This window comes from Gymnoscopelus braueri (genome assembly GCF_963280865.1).
Source record: "Gymnoscopelus braueri genome assembly, chromosome: 4".
Classification (NCBI taxonomy): Eukaryota; Metazoa; Chordata; class Actinopteri; order Myctophiformes; family Myctophidae; genus Gymnoscopelus; species Gymnoscopelus braueri.
Window position 1 is genome coordinate 59,123,411 of NC_137605.1, and position 22,077 is coordinate 59,145,487.

Consider the following 22,077-nt stretch of genomic DNA (forward strand, 5'->3'; position numbering starts at 1 on the left):
AAAACCACCTCAGCCCTATATACATTTCAGCCATTTGAAAATAGACGATATACAAGCTCACAATGTGTCGCATTGCGACGCATTGTAAAAATCTTTTGTTTTCAAAATATCTTTATGCATTTAATACATTTGAAAACTTTGTGAAATGGGACATTCTGCATAATGAGTTCTTTCTACTTTTGGTACATTTTGATACCAATACTTTTGTACTTTTACTTAAGTACATTTTGAATTCTGGCCTTTTACTTGTAACAGAGTATTTCTACATTGCAGTATTGATACTTTTACTTAAGTAAAAAAATTTAGGACAGAATGTCCACAGGCAGAATGTAATGTCTGCCTGAATGTCATTTCACAAAGTTTTCAAATGTATAAAATGCATAAAAATCTTTTAAAAATAGCAGATCTACAAGCGTTACAAGGCGTTGTGGGCTGGCAGTGGCTCAGGGGTAGAGTGGCCGGGTAGAGTGATCTGGAAACTTGCAAGGTTCCTAGTTCGATCCTGGGCTCCCCCTGAGTTAGTGTCGAAGTGTCCTTGAGCGAGACACTGAACCCCTAATTGCTCCCGATGAGCAGGTTGGTGCCTTGCATGGTTTAAACTTTCCTCCGCCATCCGTGTGTGAATGTGTGTGTGAATGTAATGCACCATCTATGTAAAGCGCTTTGGATAAAAGCGCTATATAATTGCAACATTTACCATTTACCATTTATTGTGAGCTGGTAGATCCGCTATTTTCAAATGGCTGAAATCTTATAGGGCTGAAGTGGTTTTGTAATAATAATCAAAATCTACAAAGTAACTACGTTTTCAAATAATTGTAGTGGAGTAAAAGTACAATATTTGCCTCAGAGATGTAGGGGAGTAGAAGTAAAAGTACTGAACATTGGAAATATTGGAATTGTACTTAATGATTAATTGCCATACAAATAATTGCGATCAACATTTTAATTGTGTGGCTTTTGCATGCGGGCAAATATGACAAAAAAACTTAAAAACACAAGTAAATGACAATGACTGACACCAATAATCCAAATGAAAGGTTTATGCCAAATGATGCCTTATTTAATATTTTATACTCAAAATGTTGTTACAAATTAGTGGAAATAGCCGATCTACAAGCTCACAACGCGTCGCATGGCTTGAAGATCTGCTATTTCCACAATGTTGTTTCAAAATGTATGAACCTTTCTCAACATGGAAACGATTATGATGATTATGCAAAATAATTGCAATTATCTCAAATAATTGCCATTAGGCAATGATGTAATAATTGTGTGTGTGTGTGTGTGTGTGTGTGTGTGTGTGTGTGTGTGTGTGTGTGTGTGTGTGTGTGTGTGTGTGTGTGTGTGTGTGTGTGTGTGTGTGTGTGTGTGTGTGTGTGTGTGTGTGTGTATGTGTGTGTGTTCGAGAGAGCAAGTGTTACATATATTTACCAGAATTTGAGATGACACCTGCCTATAGTGGCTTTAGGTTCTCATTCGGGTCACTCTTGTTCTATCTCCTTTCCCACTTGCTCCCCACCCCCCTCTTCTTCTTCCCCTTCTTTTTTTCTATGGAAATAACGATACAATGGGAACTATGCACGAAAACGAATTTCACCCACTTTTTTACTTCTGTAAACCTGTGATGTGACAATAAAGCTGATTCTGATTCAGTAAGTGCCACTCACTTATACAAAGATGTATAAACGCGGTAGTGTAAAACTGGACTGGTTTGATCACAATGACACGCATGTCAATTCATTGCAAGATATTCCAAACACCCCAGATATTGTGTTCAATAATGAAATGGGCTGCCCATTCGATGTGTATATGGACACTTGTTTTACATCCAAATAGGCCTGTCACAATTATCCTATATTACAATTGGCATGTTTCGCATGTTTTCACATTCGCTGGTGGTTCGGGGAAGCGAGCCCTTTGGGGGACCACGGAGAGCCACGGAAGCCAGTTGTAGACACGGATGTAAACAAAGGCTTTCCTGGGGGAGGGTCTCGTCTATCCACCGGAACCAATTTTTTTTTACCACAATCGTCCATTCTGTTGTTATCGACAGTTGAATATGGTTCATTTTCATAAAAAAAAATATGAATCCGAGCTAGATGTTTTTCTAGATGGGAGCGGATGGAGTGACTGTTTTTTTTGTTTTTGGGATGACGTCATTTCTGCTTATATCATTCTCTCGCAGTCAAGGGATCATTTAGTGCAGGGGCCAACACTGATATTTTCACAAATTGGTACCACCTGAGGTGGCCATAAAGTTTTTGTATTTTTGTATTCCTACATGTCTGTAGTTTATATTTTTTTTGTCTGTAGTTTGAATTTATCTTCCAATTCAGTAGGTTAATGACAGTAATCACTCTAAACAAGCCATATGAAACCGTGATGTGTGTGAATCATTTATATGACTTCTAGACAATACTTTTTGGAATCCAATGGTCTTATAAACAGTTGACCCTAAGCAGGGTTGGGAGGGTTACTTTTAAAAAGGAATCCCCTACAGTTACAAGTTACTTGCTAAAAAATTTAGTCAGTAACGTAATCCCGATTACTCCATTTAAAAAGTAACTACTAGTTACTTTCAGTTACTTTTGGATTACTTTTAAGCAAAGCTCTATTTAATTAGATAATACAAGTTTTACCATTGATAGACAAGAATGTTGAGCCTATGAAATTAAGATAAGGACAACAGAAATATGGTTAAGGTCATTTAATTGTTAAGAATTTGACCTCTCTGAACAGTTACGTTACTGTAGAGTCATTGGCCCTCATTTATCAACGCGGTGCAGCCCAAATAATGGGCGTACGGCGAGATCACCGCACCTTTTCCGAGTCTCACGGGGAATATCCTACATGACTGCTTGTGCACTGCTCGGTATAAGTTAAATAAATTAATATACAAACGTATTCCATTCATGGCGATGTGATTGGTATCATAACATGTCATTCATGTAGGCTACAAGCCTACGTGACAAAGATTGTACCGCTATGGATAACATGAAAGACACAGTTGGGCGTGTGTGTGTGTGTGTGTGTGTGTGTGTGTGTGTGTGTGTGAGTGAGAGAGAGAGAGAGAGAGAGAGAGAGAGAGGCGTGTGCGTGTGCGTGTGTGTGTGTGTGTGTGTGTGTGTGTGTGACTTGACAGGCAGCGAGGCGAGGCGATCGGGGAAAACTCTTTCTTATTGGCTTTTGATGTCTTTGGTCGTATTCTGGTTCTTCTTCATGTCGTAAAATCTGGGCGTTTTGAGAATATTTAAGGGCGTGTTATTTAAATGACGCTCGTTTTCAGACGTGAGATTTATCAAAGCTCCGACCTGATGTACGCCAGGATTGGCTGTATAGGATTCGTTGATAAATGTGACTTCGACGTTGGTGTACGGCCGAATATATGGAAAAATATAAGCTGGTTTATACGCTGCGTTGATAAATGAGGGCCAGTGTGTCAACTAATATCAGATCATAAGAAAATGCATCTTGACCTACAGTACCATTTTGATTGTTTGACAACCAACACTAGCTCATTTTAAATAACACAACCGTCCCCATGGGATCTAAACTCCATCCATGTGTGGTCAAAGTGGCAAATAAAATCTCTTTTTGACATTTTGACATTCCTACTAGATAAAATAAATACAATTACAGGCACAGCCTATATTCCCTAAGGCTATACATAGGCTAGATAAAATAAATAAAATTACAGGCACAGCCTATATTCCCTAAGGCTATACATATAGGCTAGATAAAATTAATAAAATGACAGGCACAGACTATATTCCCTAAGGCTATACATAGGCTAGATAAAAAAAATACAATTACAGGCACAGCCTATATTCCCTAAGGCTATACATAGACTAGATAAAATAAACAGAATATACCAAGTTACTATCAGAACCTAGTAACAATCAGAACCAAAGAAAGACACTTTCATAGATTATAGTTCCTTTAACCAAACCATCTGATCAGTTTAAGGTTAAGAGTAAAGGCTTTTATGCAGGAACATCACTGCAAAGAGGACGAAAAAGAGAGCCACGAATAACATCTGAAAGAGAGTCAATCAAAAGTAAGCCGTGGGCAGTGCTTCCGAACGTACCCCTAGTATCTCCCTGTCTGCAGTGTTGCCTGGTCTGATTATTATAAGCCACATTGGGCTAATTTTTCTGAAGTTGCTTGTAAATAATGGTAGAACGGTTGTGAGCTTGTAGATCGTCTATTTTCAAATAACCAACATATATAAATATGCACATTGTTTAATGGACGACATGTATAGCTTTGAAGTGCTCATGTGGCCTTTTATAGTCGCTTCTATATATAGAGAGGAGATCAACTCACTGGCACTCTGGTGCCGGGAGAACAACCTCTCTCTTAACGTCGACAAGACCAAAGAACTGATCGTGGACTTCAGGAGGCCGCGGAGAGACCATGCGCCCATCCTCATCGACGGTGCTGCAGTGGAAAGGGTCAGCGAGTACACATCGAGGAGGACCTCAAATGGGAGACGCACACCACACACGTGAGGAAAAAGGCTCAGCAGCGACTGTACTGGCTCCGCCGCCTGAAGAAGCTCGGAGTAGGACATCGCATCCTCAGGCTGTATTACAACAGTTCTGTTGAAGGCATCCTAACAGGCTGTGTCACGGCCTGGTACGGGAACTGCACTGCCCGAGAAAAGATCAGCCTACAGCGAGTAGTGCGATCGGCAGAGCGAATAATGGGAGACGAGCTCCCAGCGCTCCAGGAACTGTACAAAAAGCGGTGCGTGGTCAAAGCCAAGCGCATCATCAAGGACAAGCACCACCCAAGTCACAGACTGTTCAAACCCCTACAACGACCGCGACCGGGCAAGGGGCTCTACCGCAGTATCAAGAGTTCCACCACCAGTTACTGGTGCAGTTTTAATCCGGCTGCTGTCAGAATGCTGAATGAGGCATAAACCTTGTTCAGCAGCCTGACAGCAGGCGGTGCAAACTTTTCTGGCTCTTCCTGAACACACCTGTGGATTATACCAGGGACAATGACTTGGACTTAGCTCCCCCTCGGACACACCTGTGGACTACACCAGGTACAAATGACTTTTTGTTGCACTCCCTCATGGAGCTACTTGCGGATTATACTAGGGTCAGTCCACCCTAGGTGGACACGCACTGACCTTTTGCACCTTAATCCCATGTATAACGCACTGACTTTTTTTGTCTTTTTTATTGTGCTCTTTTTTTCGCTAAGCACCTTAACGTCCATATGTATATCATGCACAGTATAAGTATAACATGCACAGTATACATACATTGCTGCTATGCTCAGGCACCTTAGTTTTTTATTATCTCAGGTACTTTGTAAATATGTAGATAACTTGTCTGGCCTTCTGTTGCTCTCTTGTTTTGATCTCCTTCCCACTTGCCCCCCACCCCCTCTTCTTCTCCCCCCCCCCTCTTCTTTCTATGGAAATTAACGTTGCGATGGGAACGATGTACAAAAACGAATTTCACCCACTTTTTTACCTTGTAAACCTGTGATGTGACAATAAAACTGATTCTGATTCTGATTCTTCTGGGCTTGTTTTCATAGACCTGGTTGCTTAATTCTCTCGCAAAGTCTGGCAACACAGCTCCTGACGCAGCAGCAGCCTCCACAGTGAGGATTTTACATAGAGAGGTGCGCGCTGCGCAGCTGCGCTCAACTCCAATCCATTGCCGTCTGTGCGGAGTGTGCGCTCTTGCAGGTGGTTGTTTGGTGTTATAATAATTTATAACTTGTTTGTAAAATTAATGAGGGGAAGGGGAGAATGTAATCCTCCTGTAACGCCCGTTACAACACCCCCGTTACTGTAATCCAGATTACACATTTTAAAATGTACTCTAAGACGTTACCGTTATGTTGTTTTTTTTACTCTGATTACGTAACGGCGTTACATGTAATCTGTTACTTCCCAACCCTGACCCTAAGGTAATTATACCAGTAGAATCCATTTCTGCTGAGGAAAGTTTGGTATTGTGCATATTTTATTTTTTGTAACCCTATTTTTTTTACACCCAGTGCCAATTGTCTATGTAATCCTGGGCACTACCTTCCTTCTGCCAACTTAAGGAGGCCAGGGCCGAGCTCATGCCTCCTTCAATGCATGAGAGCCAACTGACCTTCTTGTCACCTGACAGGGGAGAGTTTCCCTGGTTGGACGTAGCGCGTGGAAGGAACACGTTATTCCAACCAGTTCCTTTCCCGTCCATCAGGCGCCCCGGCTGGCCAGGGGGAGGCAGTATAGTGACCAGGATTACTGCATGTTTTTGTGAGGGTACCTACCCTAGGAGACACGGGGAGAACATGCAAACTCCACACAGAAAGGCCCTTTCGCCGACCCCACCTAGGGTATGGGCACTGATGACGCGGAGGAGAGAACACGCCCCCAGCGCCCACAGCGTCCCCTGTGGGAATCGAACCCAGAACCTTCTAGCTGTGAGGCGACAGCGCTACCGACTGCGCCACCGTGCCCCCCTTGGTATTGTGCATATTTAATAAGATAATTGCATAATTGAACACATTTGTGAAAATAATCACATGATAAATACAATTACAGTTAGATATTTCAAAAAGTGTAAAACATATGTGAGAAAAAATAGTGGAGATATGTCTGTGACCTACTGGCAATGTGCACAAGCAATTTGGTGCTGATCAGTGGAACGGTTTGCGAGATTAGCTCGGACAAACTGCTACAAGCTGTAGTTGTAATAGCTGTGAGGGAATATGTCAACACTCATAAAGATTGTGCACTTAGTGACAGGTTTTAGATTTTTGACATGGTGTTAGGTGTGGGTGTAAGGTTTTCAAAAGCCCTGCATACAACTTGGGCTGGCCCACTAGTGGCTGGTATGCAGAAACTCCAATATTAGATGGCTCAGTATATGGTTGAACACCCCATCAATTCATACAAATTATGAATTATGTTACTATTGGGCATGCTAAATAAGCATACAAAAATAATCTAGGAAAATGTAACTTCCAGAAAGGCAGAAAGTCTCATTTTGAAGATGGCGTCCATGATGGCTGCCAGGAGCTTAAAATGGCTATGTTTCAATTACTATTCAATCTATAAAGGGGGAAGCATGATAAGCAAGCAAGCTATTGCTTACTTACGAAATTACTTGAATAACCCCAATGGGGTTGTCCAGTAATCCAGTAAGCCAGGTAAGCCATAGCCCATTATAGGCACTTGTGTTATTAACAGGTGCTGTTATACAGTCACTATTCATCGTCATACTCATACTCGGACTCCTCTGGAAGATTTTTTTGTGTGGAATTGAGACATTCCTCAAGTTGACACAGTCCACAGACAGTAGTACATGGTTGTCCATATCTTCTACCATATCAGTGGAGTGTCTTGTAGGCAGTGGAGAAGTTACAATGAATGAACTCCAAAAACGAATGCTTCTGGAGCAGCATGCATTATTGACATACAGTAAGACAGATCATCCTGCAGCTTGCACCCCTAGTTCATGGCACCCACACCCTCTTTTTCCCCATCAAAACCATGTATATGATAGACCAGTGTCTTCTACGACAGTGAAGTTTGGTGGCAGATTCAGTTAGGTAGACGTTCAGGCGTTACAAGTGATGAAGCTGAGACAACCTCCTTGCTGAAGGTGTTAGATTGCGTTGTTGTGAGGGAATCTGTGCACTTTCCACCAAACAGGACAGCCATTACTTGACACCTAATGTCATCAATCAACTCTGATCTGATTTGGACCAGTGAATGCATTGGCCAAGGGGAAAGGGAAAGGGGAAGAAATTCGGATTTCAGCTTCACCCAGCCAATGGCTGCCTGGACTGCATAGCTCTGGGGAGCAGTTAGGTGTGAAGTGTCTTGCTCATGGACACCTCGACACATACCTGGGGCCAGGAATCAAACCTGGGACTTTAATTTATCCATGCAGCCTCTCTACCTATTCAGCTATGACCACCTACTAGACCGAAGGAAGGTCAACTTTTACAAGCTTATGTTAAGCAAAGCAGTTTTTTTGCAAACACCAAAAATCGGAGAAGTCGTGTCACAACCAGTCACAGCATGGATGAATACATACTGTATGTTTTACACTTTTTGAAATATCTAACTGTAATTGTATACATCATGTAATTTCCACAAATGTGTTCAAATATGCAAATTATCGAATTAAATATGCACAATACCAGAATTTCCTCAGCAGAAATGGATTCTACTGGTATAATTACCTCAGGGTCAACTGTTTATAAGACCATTGGTTTCCAAAAAGTATTGTCTAGAAGCCATATAAATGATTCAAACACATCACGGTTTCATATGGCTTGTTTAGAGTGATTACTGTCATTAAGCTACTGAATTGGAAGATGTATCATACCAAAATATAAACTAGAGACATGTAGGAATACAAAAATACCAAAAATGTACGGCCACCTTAGGTGGTACCAAAATCTGGCTTGGCCCCTGGACTAATTCATAGGTTCGGGAAGAGCGCCCTCTAGCGTAATTTCTAAATATATATATATATTTTTAATTGAAGTAGATCTACGTCAATGGCGGTCAACGGTTGGATTTGAAATGACGTAGATGGCAGGGAGTCTGTTAAATTGCAATCGTGACAGCCCTACATCCATACTTATGAAATATCAGCCTTTGTTGGAACGTATTATGGCCTTAGGATATAAGTGTCAACGTATTGTCCTCTCCATTTTGTTTTGGAGTCTGGGCTACATTCACAAACTTGTGCTCCGTGGACTGCAATTGGGAGGATTGCAAAAGACAAATGCAAAAATGTTGGTTAAAAATACTTTTCGATCTCAGCTGTCATAGACAGCTTGTCTATATGGAGAAGACCATGTTTCATGCAGTGGTGGAAAGTAACTAAGTACAGTGTACTCAAGTACTGTACTTAAGTAAAATGTTTAAGTATTTTTACATTACTGTAGTATTTCCAGTTTTCAATACGTACGTACTTCTACGGCATTACATCTCAGAGGCAAATATTGTACTTTTTTACTCCACTGCAATTATTTTAAACTTTTTTTAAACTTTAAAAAAAAAAATTAAAACATACATTTAACCACTTCAGTTCAGACCTACTTATACTTTGGCTATATTTTCAAAGTGTTTATACTAACTTCGGACCTTGTGCATACTGACTAGTATGCCAATACTTTTGTGCTTTTACTTGTAACAGAGTATATAAGAAAAAATGTTACTTTCTGTATATAGTATTTGATAGTGAGTCATCAATGTGCTATCTTTTCCCCTGTTAATAAGCATGTGCATCCAGTTGTATCTGGTTTGACCATAATTAGTCCAGTACCTTAACCCTATTTTTTAACATTAACGATACGAAGCTGATAAAAGCGCCACATTTTGCATGAGGCTTCTTTAGGACCTACTGATGGATTCTAGCCTTGGGTACCAAACTTTATTTTGAATATTTTCCATACAATTGGCCATATCAATATCCATAAAGAAAAACAGGCCGATTCACTTTTTGGCCTATAACTCTTGAACCGTAGGTCATACCACCAAAAATCTTCTTTCCCAGGAGTCCTTGGCTCATGATGCAACTTCCCATATAGGTCCCGCCCCTTTTCCGATTTCAAGATTTTCCGCCATTTTGCGTCCTGTTCAAAACACATATTTTCTACTACTCCTACAAATGTTGTCCAAATCGGCACACACTCTGTCTTTGGTCATGTGATCAAGATGTATCAGTCAGATTTTTCATATTCCCTTCGGATTGGCTACGATTGGCTTCTGTAATTTGTGGGAGGGTCCGTTTGGAAAAAAATGCCACAAATCATGAACACAGCGTCCTATCTGTCCCAATTTTATTTTATCATTGAGGGGCCACTAATAAACACAGAGCCAATGCGATTTCACTTCCACCCATAGGGAGAGCAACTCATTCTACAAATGTCGCTGTTGTTGCACCAAATTAAGTACAAATGGTCTTGTGAGTCATGTGACAATGACTGTCCAACAGGCTTTTGATATTCCATACTGTTTGCCTGTAATTGGCTTCAAAGAAAAAACATTTGATGATTATGCAGATGACGTTTTCATCCCTTATATCTGCTGAAGCAGCTGTAGGAAACCAAGTGGTTGGATGTTGTATGGGACACATATATCCAAGACAGTTTGAAGGAGTCCACCCGCGAAAAGAGAGGACAAGGTGTTCGCAGGAAAGTGTCAGGTCAGACAAAGCTACCAGGCAATTGGATGGATTTTCTTCGTGACCCAACAAATAAGAAGGAGCTGTTTGAATTTTTGACTTCCAGGACTGAAAAGTTCAACTGGCCACCATCCAAAGCTGTTTATGTCACATCAGGATAAGCTGTGTCGTCTTTTGGTTCCATTAGTACTATGACCTGTTGCAATCATGAGGAGGTAGACACCAGGATTCTGGTTCATATACGGCATGCACTGGAGCAAGGAGCAAAAACTATCCTAGTGCGTACTGTGGACACTGATGTCATCGTGATCCTTGCAAAGCTTGTTCCATGATTTAGTTACGATTCAACCTGACATCTTGGTGGCTTTTGGCATGGGCAAAAAATACAGATTTTACCAACAACATGTGTAAATCCCTGGGGAGCCAAAATCTCATGCTCTGCCTATGTTCCATGCATTGTCAGGTTGTAACACAACATCTGCTTTCCACAGTAAGGTTAAGAAGTCAGCTTGGCATGCCCGGCAAGCCTATGATGATGTCAAAGAGATATGTGTCAGTCTGGCCAAACATCCCTTCCAGCTGATGAATGTTGACAGTCAGCAGTTCCAGAAGCTTGAGAGACTGACGGTTGTCCTGTATGACAAATCCAGTCCTTTGAGCTCCATCAACCAGACTGGAAAATAACTCTTCTGTCATTGGAATAGGTCGATGGAGAAAATGCCACTACCACCCACCCAAGATGCACTACTTCAGCATGTTATCAAGCAGGCATCTGGGCGACCAGCCTACAAACAGAACAAGTTATTTCTTCCCCACATGAGTATGGATGGACCAAGGAATCGGAGGCATGGGTGCCAGTTTGGATGACAAGTCTCCAGAGCATGCAGAGAACTGATCAAATGCTCTTGTAAAGGGTGAAGGTCATTACACACCGGCGATTATGCGAATATACGCAAAATTCGAAACTGATGTGGAAGCTTGCATTGACTTTATAAGGTTTTTAAAAAAAAAGTATTTATTGGCATAAATAATTTGCCCCGGTGTGTAAGGACCTTAACAATTTGGACTGTTCACCACTTCGCAATAGCAAATGTTTGACTCATAAGACCATTTGTACTTAATTTGGTGGAAAAATAGTGACATTTGTAGAATTTGTTGCACCCCCTATGGGTGGAAGTGAAATCGCATTGGCTCTGCGTTCATTAGTGGCCCCTCAATGATACAAATTTGGGACAGATAGGACGCTGTGTTTATGATTTGTGCCATCTTTTTCCAAACGGACCCTCCCACAAATTTCAGAAGCCAATCGTAGCCAATCCGAAGGGAATATGAAAAATCTGACTGATACATGTTGATCACATGACTAAAGACAGAGTGTGTGCCGATTTGTGTGAGTTTTGGACAACATTTGTAGGAGTAGTAGAAAATATGTGTTTTGAAGATGACGCAAAATGGCGGAAAATCTTGAAATCGGAAAAGGGGCGGAACCTATATGGGAAGTTGCATCATGAGCCAAGGACTCCTGGGAAAGAAGATTTTTGGTGGTATGACCTACGGTTCAAGAGTTATAGGCCAAAAAGTGAATCGGCCTGTTTTTCTTTATGGATATTGATATGGCCAATTGTATGGAAAATATTCAAAATAAAGTTTGGTACCCAAGGCTAGAATCCATCAGTAGGTCCTAAAGAAGCCTCATGCTAAATTTGGCACTTTTATCAGCTTCGTATCGTTCATTTTGCTAAGGTACCCCACTAAATGTAACCTTCTTCTGATCACTGTTTGGATCTATTACGTTATGCACTTTTTGTGCAGATCCAAATAAAATAAAAATGTTTGTTTGTGTGTGTGTGTGTGTGAGTGTGTGTGTGTGTGTGTGTGTGTGTGTGTGTGTGTGTGTGTGTGTGTGTGTGTGTGTGTGTGTGTGTGTGTGTGTGTGCGTGCGTGCGTGCGTGTGTGTGTGTTCCAGGTTCACAGCATGGAGAGAGAACCACACCCTTCTGCATGGTGGACGGACACAAGAGGAGCCTGAGCCAAGCTCTACAGGTCTCATGCACGCACGCACGCACTCACGCAGGCCTGCGACCGACCGGCCGGACGGTCGGTCCGTCTAGTCTCACTCTGAGGAGGTTAGAAGCTTCTAGTCTCACTCTGAGGAGGTTGGGAGCTACTAGTCTCACTCTGTGGAGGTTATGAGCTACTAGTCTCACTCTGAGGAGGTTATGAGCTACTAGTCTCACTCTGAGAAGGTTAGGAGCTACTAGTCTCACTCTGAGGAGGTTAGGAGCTACTAGTCTCACTCTGTGGAGGTTATGAGCTACTAGTCTCACTCTGAGAAGGTTATGAGCTACTAGTCTCACTCTGAGGAGGTTAGAAGCTACTAGTCTCACTCTGAGGAGGTTAGGAGCTACTAGTCTCACTCTGAGGAGGTTAGGAGGTATAGTGTCACTCTGGGGAGGTTAGGAGGTACTAGTCTCACTCTGAGGAGGTTAGGAGGTATAGTGTCACTCTGGGGAGGTTAGGAGGTAATAGTCTCACTCTGAGGAGGTTAGGAGGTACTATTCTCACTCTGAGGAGGTTATGAGCTACTAGTCTCACTCTGAGGAGGTTAGGAGCTACTAGTCTCACTCTGAGGAGGCTAGAAGCTTCTAGTCTCACTCTGAGGAGCTTACGAGCTACTTGTCTCACTCTGAGGAGGTTGGGAGCTACTAGTCTCATTGTGAGGTGGTTAGGAGTCAGTCTCACTCTGAAGAGGTTAGGAGGTACTAGTCTCACTCTGAGGAGGTTATAGGAGCTACTAGTCTCACTCTGAGGTTAGGAGGAACTAGTCTCACTCTGAGGAGGTTATAGGAGGTACTAGTCTCACTCTGAGGAGGTTAGGAGGTACTAGTCTTACTCTGAGGAGGTTAGGAGGTAATAGTCTCACTTTGAGGAGGTTAAGAGGTACTAGTCTCACTCTGAGGAGGTTAGGAGGTACTAATCTCACTCTGAGGAGGTTAGGAGGTAATAGTCTCACTCTGAGGAGGTTAGAAGCTACTAGTGTCACTCTGGGGAGGTTAGAAGGTACTAGTCTCACTCTGAGGAGGTTAGGAGGTATAGTGTCACACTGGGGAGGTTAGGAGGTGCACTACAAGCTCTAAACAGCGCCATGCATCGTTTCTGACTCGGTAAGGCTGGCTCAGGCTGGCAATGATGGACAGTCTCGCGATACTTTGGCACGTTCAGAAATGTACTCTGTGCTTTTTAGATACCTCAATAAAATTATTACAGTGTTGTGTTCTGTTGCTTTTCGATATGTACAAACGTGTAGCGATGTGACGCATTTTGAGCTTGTAGATCGGCTATTTCCACTATTTATGTTTATTTTATGTATAAAGTAATTAAATGTTATTTGTCATATATTTTGTTTACGAAGCACCAAACAGTCATTTTTATTCATAATGTTCCAATCATTTTCAACGAAATATTTGAGTGACAATTAATTGGCAAGTAAAATGTCCCTGCAGCCCGTACTCCCGGCTGCAGTTTGCCTCCCAGTGCGATTAGTCTGCTGGCTGGAATGGCCGGACAGACAGAGAAAATTACGTAGATGGCCCTTCCTTCTTAAATAATAATGGGTGGAGTCTTTAAGGTCACTTCCTGGTTGCTGGCAATTAAGGTAAATTAAGGAAAGGACACCAAATAATGTAATTTACTCTATCCAGCAATTCCAGCTGGCATATTTGTCACACTGGGTGGCAAACTGCAGCTGAAACTTTGGTGGAATGCACTGCAGTCAATGAGAGGCAGGTGGACCAGCTTATGAACAAACACTATTTCTAAAAGACCTTTGTAAAATACTCGGTCCAGTATTCTGCTGTGTTTGCATTTTGATTTGTACACTGTATAATTTTTTTTATGTATTTAAAGACTACAAAGTACATTTCTGAACATGCCAAAGTATTGCAAGTCCATCATTGCCAGGAACGATACATGGTGCTGTTTAGATGCCTCAATAAAATTACATAGTGTGCACAAGTAATTAGAAAACAACCTGTGAAATGTGTTCTTTTATATTCCTGAACCAATTTTAGTCCCAGTCGTTCAGAAATAGTGTTTGTTCACAAGCTGGTCCAGCCGGCTCTCATTGACTCCAATGTATTTCACCTAACTTCTGGGTACCTTCTTCTAGCATAGCCATGCTTCTTTTAGGGAAATGATCTCACACTTCCTGTCAGCTGCGCAGGAAGTACTCGCCCCCTTTTAGAGGTGACCCCGCCCCTCAGCTCGTTAGATCAGTACGACGCAGGAAGTTCCTGGTGAAATAATGTCAACGCTCCTGTTTCCTTCCTACAATTACACCCCTTATCTGAGAATACACACCTCAAACGCACACCCCTCTCCCTCTCTCTCTCTCTCTCACACACACACACACACACACACACACACACACACACACACACACATACACAAGACATGTCCTGCCAAACAGCCAAAGGGATTTCCTTAAACAGAAGTGATTTTACAGCTGTTAAAACTCAAATTAACGCCTCACAACACACACTAAATACACTACATAGTTCTTATTCATTTATTATGTTTTTATGTAGAAATCTAAAAAAAATCGCATGTCAAGGACCCCCAGATTAATATGTATTTTGTGGCAGACCCCCATCTGCCAGGAACCCCCGTACACCCCCATGTACCCCATACACCATACTGGGACCCCCCTCTCACCTCTCATCTCTCGTCTTTCATCTCTCAGTCCATGAACACATTTCCTGTCGGCCTGAGGATAGGAGAGGAAAGGAGAGGGGATAGGAAGGTTGAGGAGAGGAGAGGAAGGTTTGGGAGGAGAGAGGAGAGGAGAGGTTGGGAAGAAGAGAGGAGGAGAGTGGAGAGGAGAGGAAGGTTGGGGAGAAGAGAGGAGAGGAGAAGAAGGGTGGGGAGAAGAGAGGAGAGGAGAGGTTGGGGAGAAGAGAGGAGGAGGTTTGGGAGGAGAGAGGAGAGGAGAGGTTGGGGAGAAGAGAAGAGAGTGGAGAGGAAGATTGGGGAGAAGAGAGGAGAGGAGAGGAAGGCTGGGGAGAAGAGAGGAGGAGAGGAGAAGAGGGGAAGGTTGGGGAGAAGAGAGGAGAGGAGGGTTGGGGAGAAGAGAGGAGAGGAGAGGTTGGGGAGAAGAGAGGAGGAGAGGAGAGAGGAGAGGAAGGTTGGGGAGAAGAGGGGAGGAGGGGGAAAAGAGAGGAGAGAGGAGAGGAGAGGAAGTTTGGGGAGAGAGGAAAGGAGAGGAGAGGAGAGGAGAGGAGAGGAGAGGAGAGGAGGGGAAGGTTGGGGAGAAGAGCGGAGAGGAGGAGAGGAGAGGAAGGTTGGGGAGAGGAGGAGAGGAGAGGAAGGGAGTTTACATTTAAGTTTCAATAGTCTTACCACTGAATGAACCTCCGACACCCTTCCTCCCTCCCTCCCTCCCTTCCTTCCTTTTTGTGACTAACCATTTTTAGTACAATTCATCTGGGTGCAGCCCCGCCCACTCACCACACCTCTGCTGATGACATCCATGTGTGTCAGCATGCACTGTTAACTTAACCCACTATAGGTTCGGATGAGGTTATTATGATGCTATGTTAACTCATTTTGCTGTGGACCCCCTGGAACCCCCCCAAGGACCCCTTGGAAGAACCACTGAACTAGAAGTTCAGGCCGCTACGCATAGTGGCCTGAACTTGTAGAGGTTTGTCCAATATGTCTGAGTCATAGGGTCGGGGGCTTTGCCAGAGTACACATTGTACCCATCCGTCTGTGTCCCTTTTGTGCCCATATATGGAGATCTCTGTATCTATCAGTACTTGTCCTTTTTATTGATTAATTATTATCAATGTATTAGATTGTTTATTTAACGCACAGAACCAAATGAACATGTGTTGTAATTAAATTAACATAATTGAATTTGTATTGCTTGATTGATTGAATATTTTTTTAACACGATTATTAACATTGCAGGTAGTACAGTCAAATGTTATGCTAAAAGGATAACACAAAAAGCCCCAGGGGCTAGTTACCATTGTGGTCCATTGTACTCAATTTATAAGTAAGACAAATAATAATACAATACAATACAAATACAATAGAAAACATATTGGAATAAAGCTCAGTAGCATCAACAGGTATCTTTACAGAGAAAGGAGGGGGTGGGGGCGGGGGTCAGAGGATTTTACTGTCAAGGTGTTCAAGGAGTTAAACTATGTTCACTTGTATTTTGAGAAGTTAAACTATGTTCACTTGTATTTTGAGAATAGGAATTGTTTTATAGTCTTGGGTAGGTCATTCATAGCAGAATGCATGTAATTGAAGCCACAGAACCAAAGGGACAATGTTGTCACACAAACAGTATTTAAAGCATTGGACTGTAATGTAATGCTCATGGACTTACAGAGGCATTGGACAGTGCACTGTATGTAAATCATTTGTAGTTTATAGTGGTGTAAAGTGAATCATTTGTACTTTTAGTGGTGTAAAGTGAATCATTTGTAATTTGTAGTGGTGTAAAGTGAATCATTTGTAGTTTTAGTGGTGTAAAGTGAATCATTTGTACTTTTAGTGGTGTAAAGTGAATCATTTGCAGGTTTTTTTGTGAGTTTCTCATTCAGCCTCTCCCTCCTCCACTAACTGTTTGTCAGCGGGCCTGTTGGCCCGTTGCCCCGGAAACACACAAACACAGACCCACCCTCCATGACATCATACGTTCAATAAAATCATCAGCTCAATGAGCCTATAAGTTCACTGCACAATGTACCGTACATGTTAGTACATTAGACATGCAATGAACATGTAATTTAACTCATACATGTAATTACATATAATTTAACACATACATGCAGTTTGCAGCCCTGACTGTAAAATCCTGTTCATTTACTCGGTTGACACATGTTCCAAGTACACTGCATTGTGTTACACTGATTGAAGTACTCTTAAGTGTCACTTATGTTTTATGAGAACGCACACACACACACACACACACACACACACACACACACACACACACACACACACACACACACACACAGAGCCCTTCCCTTCCTGTTGCAGTGAGAGGAGAAAGCGAGGGGGAAGTTTCACTCTGCGCTGAACTTCAACGGAAAGCAAAGAATAGATTAACAGGAAAATATGATGTGTGTGAGAAACAGACAGACAGACAGACAGACAATCATATGTAATCATCCATTAGTTTATTTTATTATTTTACTCTTGTAGCTGCTGCTGTACCGACATATTACACTGTTCTGTTTGTAGTAGGCCTATATCCTTAAAGGAGTAGTTCACCCAAAAAAATACTTTTTTTCTATCAATTACACATCCCATGAAGCATTGAATTCATGGAGATTTTTTTGTTTTTGTCGCATTCCTAAGCCAATAATTTGATTACCGGCGGAAAGAGACTCTTTGAGTCTCCTACCGGAAATACAACCGGTCATCAAATAATTGGCTTAGGAATGCGACAAAAACAAAAAAATCTGAATTCAATGCTGTAGTGTTCCCCTTTAAGAGTAACCATGATGACGTCACTAGGCAGCCATAGAGAGTGGTGATAGATGGCAGAATGTATGCTCTGTAATGTATGAGTGAACACCAGTAAAGCATCCGAGTCTATTGTAACCTCAATGACATGTGTGGACATTTGGATTATTACATTGGCGACGAGTGATGCAGCTTTTCAATGCTCCAAGGATCCACGGTGATTTTTCCTTTTTTTTCTCCCCTCTCCCCTGAGAGATGCTCTTGAAGCTAACAGCTAACAACAACAACAAGGCAGCTAAGAAGCTAACAGCAGCACAAAGGGATACGTGAGTCAGCACATTGGATGAACTAAACTGTGAAGTAGTCTACACTTGCAAACCGAATGGAAATGACACTGATAAGAGGCCAGATCGGCGCTAATGGAAATGACTGGAAAATGCTAACTGTGTGAAGAAAAAAAAACTTTGAAAAAAAAAGATTTTTTTTTTTTGTGAAAAAAAACAAACAAACACACTACTCGCAGCTACCATAAAGGCACAAAACATGGCTGCGGAACTACCCTCCTTCCCACCTTTTGACATAAATGCAGACCCTGCTGCTCTGGCAATTACATGGAAAAAATGGATGAGGAGATTTACCACTTTCTTGATTGCAGCTAATGTTGATAACAAACGAAGGAAGAGAGCAATGCTATTGTACTATGCAGGAGACCAAGTACAGGATATATTTGAGACATTCACTGACAAAGGTGCGGATGATGACTATGACAAAGCTGTCAAACTACTCACAGACTACTTTCGCCCAAGTCACAACGTGGAATATGAAGTCTATGTTTTTCGCCAATCAAAGCAAGACTCAGGTGAAACAATTGATGCTTATACCACAAGATTAAGACAGCTTGCCCAGACATGTGAATTTGCTGATGTGGACAGGGAAATAAAGTCCCAAATCATACTCAGTTGCACATCATCACGCTTAAGAAGGAGGGCACTTAGAGAGGCCGCTCTAACCCTTAAAGGGGAAATCCACCCATTTTCAATATTTAACTATGTCATTAATATAGCATAAAGGAGTTGTGTGGAAATAAGAAAAAATTAAAAAAAAAATTAACATTGCAAAAAAATTTAACATTGCAAAAAAATTAACATTGCAAATTACACTGTGATGACTCATCATGGTGTAATTTGCAATGTTAATTTTTTTGCAATGTTAAATTTTTTTGCAATGTTAATTTTTTTTTTAATTTTTTCTTATTTCCACACAACTCCTTTATGCTATATTAATGACATAGTTAAATATTGAAAATGGGTGGATTTCCCCTTTAAAGGCCTCCTTGACCTCGCCAGGTCATTTGAAACATCTGAAATGCAAGCTGCAAGCATTGAAAACAAAATTGACTGTGCACAAGTCGCAGCAATGTCAATTAGAGATAACAAGACGTGGGCTACAGCACATCAACAACAGACAGACCGCAGACCAGAGAGAAATGATAAAACACCATGCAGGAACTGTGGAGGCACATTCCCACATCAAGGTGGCCAGTCAGCATGCCCAGCGAGAGGACTCGAATGCAGGGCATGTGGTAAGCTCAATCACTTTGCTCGTTGTTGTCTGTCAAAGCAACACACAGAACAACGTAGCCAACCAGCACAGAAAGAGACACGTGGACGAAGAGACTATCAACGACCGAGAGTGAAAACAATGCAAACACATGAAGGTGAATCTGTTGATCGCATGACTGCAGCTGATTCAAGCACGGATGATGAATATGTCTATGTCACACAAGCTAAAGATACATCTGAACCACCACCAACAACGCAAATATGGATTGCTGGGAGACCTTTGGATGTCCTGATTGACACTGGTGCCCAAGTTAATCTGCTGGATAGAACAGCTTATGAACAAGCCATGCCAAATATCACTCTTGAACAATGCACCAAGAAGATTTTCCCATATGGCATACAGACACCAATTCCCCTCCTGGGGAAAGCACATGCGGAAGTCTCTGCCAATGGCAAATCCACACCTGCTGTATTCTATATAGTGCAAGGCGACCACGGCTCCCTGCTCGGGTACAAGACTGCATCTGAGCTAGGACTGATAAAGATAGTGTGTTCAATCAAACCCACCATGTCCAAAGCAGACCAACTCATGCTTAAATATCCTGACATTGCAAAAGGAATTGGAAAGTTAAAGGATTTCCAAGTCAAGCTTCATATTGACCAGAGTGTCGCTCCAGTCATGCAACCACACCGCCGCATCCCTTTTCACATCAGGAAGAAGGTGGAACAGGAACTGCAGCTCTTGGAGGACCAAGGCATTATTGAGAAAGTAGACGGCCCTACTCCATGGGTGTCCCCCATTGTAGCAATGCCAAAGCCCAAGAACCCAGAAAAGATACGCATATGTATAGACATGCGTCTGCCCAACACTGCTGTGCTCAGAGAACGGCACATCTCACCAACGGTGGATGACATTGTGCATGACCTCAATGGTGCAACAATATTTTCAAAACTGGACCTCAATGCAGGCTACCACCAGCTAGAACTTGCTCCTGAGTCAAGATACATCACAACATTCTCAACACACGTCGGACTGAGAAGATACACAAGACTCATCTTTGGAATCTCATCGGCAGCTGAAGTGTTCCAACACACAATCCAGAATGTACTCCATGGAATCCCAGGAGTCAGAAATTTCAGTGATGATATCCTGGTCTATGGTACCACAGCCGAAGAACATGATCGCTCCTTGGAAGCAGTCTTTGAGAGCCTACACAAGAACAACCTGACTATCAACAAAGACAAGTGTGAGTTCCACAAAACATCTTTGGAGTTCTATGGCTACATTTTCTCAAAAGATGGCATCTCACCCGACCCGAAGAAAATTGAGGCTATCACACACATGTCGCTCCCTCAGAACCCAAGTGAAGTACGCAGCCTAATAGGAATGGCAAACTACAGTGCGCGTTTCATTCCTGATTTCTCTTCAATCACCCAGCCGCTGCGTGACCTCACAAAGAAGGACACAGAATGGTCCTGGGAAGCGAAGCACACTGAGGCACTGAACACACTCAAGGACAGACTTGTTAGCAACCCAGTGATGAGCTACTTCCATCAAGACAGGGAAACAAATGTCATTGTGGATGCCAGCCCAGTTGGCCTAGGTGCAATCCTTGCACAAACTGATAAAAAGTCACAGACGACACACATTGTGGCATACGCCAGCAGGGCACTCACGCCAGTTGAGCAACGATACTCTCAGACTGAAAGAGAAGCCCTCGCAATAGTCTGGAGCTGTGAGCATTTTAACCTATATCTGTACGGGGCTCCTTTCAACATGGTCACAGATCACAAACCTCTAGAGCTTATCTTCAACAACCCAAAATCTAGGCCGCCAGCCAGGATTGAGAGGTGGGCTCTCAGACTCCAGCCTTACAAGTTCAAGGTTATTCACAAAGCAGGAAAAACTAATCCAGCCGACTACATGTCCCGCCATCCACAATGTCTTCGTTTTTCAGTGCTCACAGATGAGGTGGATACAGAAATGCATGTCCGTTTCTTTGCAACACATGCAGTACCCAAAGCGATGACTCTTCAGGAAGTTAGAAAAGAAACTGCGACCGATCCACTACTGCAGCACCTGATCAAAGTCCTTCATTCAGGCAGCTGGGAAAGTCTGGATGTGGACTTCCCATTGGAATCTGATCGAGCAGCTCTCAAAGCATTCCACAACGTCAGAGATGAGCTTACTGCTTTTGATGAAGGCTGTCTTCTTCTTAGGGGTAACAGACTGGTAATACCAAAGACATTACAGGCCAAAGCCCTCGCTCTTGCACATGAAGGCCATCAAGGCATTGTTAAAACAAAGCAGCTGCTTAGAGAAAAGGTCTGGTTCCCTGGGATAGACAAACAGGCTAAAGAACTGATTTCCCAGTGCATTCCCTGTCAGTCAGCCACTCCTAAGACGGTACACCAGCCACTACAGATGTCAGAGCTCCCACAAGGACCGTGGCAGAAAGTCTCTGTGGATTTCTGTGGACCTTTTCCATCAGGTGACTATCTCCTGGTCATTCTGGATGAATACTCCCGATTTCCCTTCGTGGAAATTACAACTTCCACCTCTGCAGGCAAAACAATTCCCCTCCTAGACAAAGTGTTCTCTATAGCAGGGATCCCACTGGAGGTGAAATCTGACAATGGCCCCCCGTTTTCAAGTAAGGAGTTTGCAGACTTTGCACAATATCTTGGCTTCCATCACAGGAAGATTACTCCCTACTGGCCACAAGGAAATGCTGAAGTCGAAAGATTCATGCGCACCCTGACCAAGGCAATCAACACAGCAACGGCAGAAGGTAAACCATGGAAGCAAGAATTGCATAAGTTCTTAAGGAACTACAGAGCTACTCCTCACCTCACGA

General features: G+C 42.5%; 1 protein-coding gene across 4 annotated transcripts in view; it reads left to right on the forward strand.

Annotated features, from left to right (window-relative positions):
* Positions 1 to 22,077, forward strand: part of adam15 (ADAM metallopeptidase domain 15) — a 193,119-nt gene that overhangs the window by 13,670 nt on the left and 157,372 nt on the right. For all 4 annotated transcript variants that reach the window (XM_080427255.1, XM_080427256.1, XM_080427257.1 and 1 more), the window contains exon 2: positions 12,139 to 12,215. In XM_080427255.1, the coding sequence (XP_080283381.1) occupies positions 12,139 to 12,215 (77 nt within the window). The remainder of the gene's footprint in view (positions 1 to 12,138; positions 12,216 to 22,077) is intronic.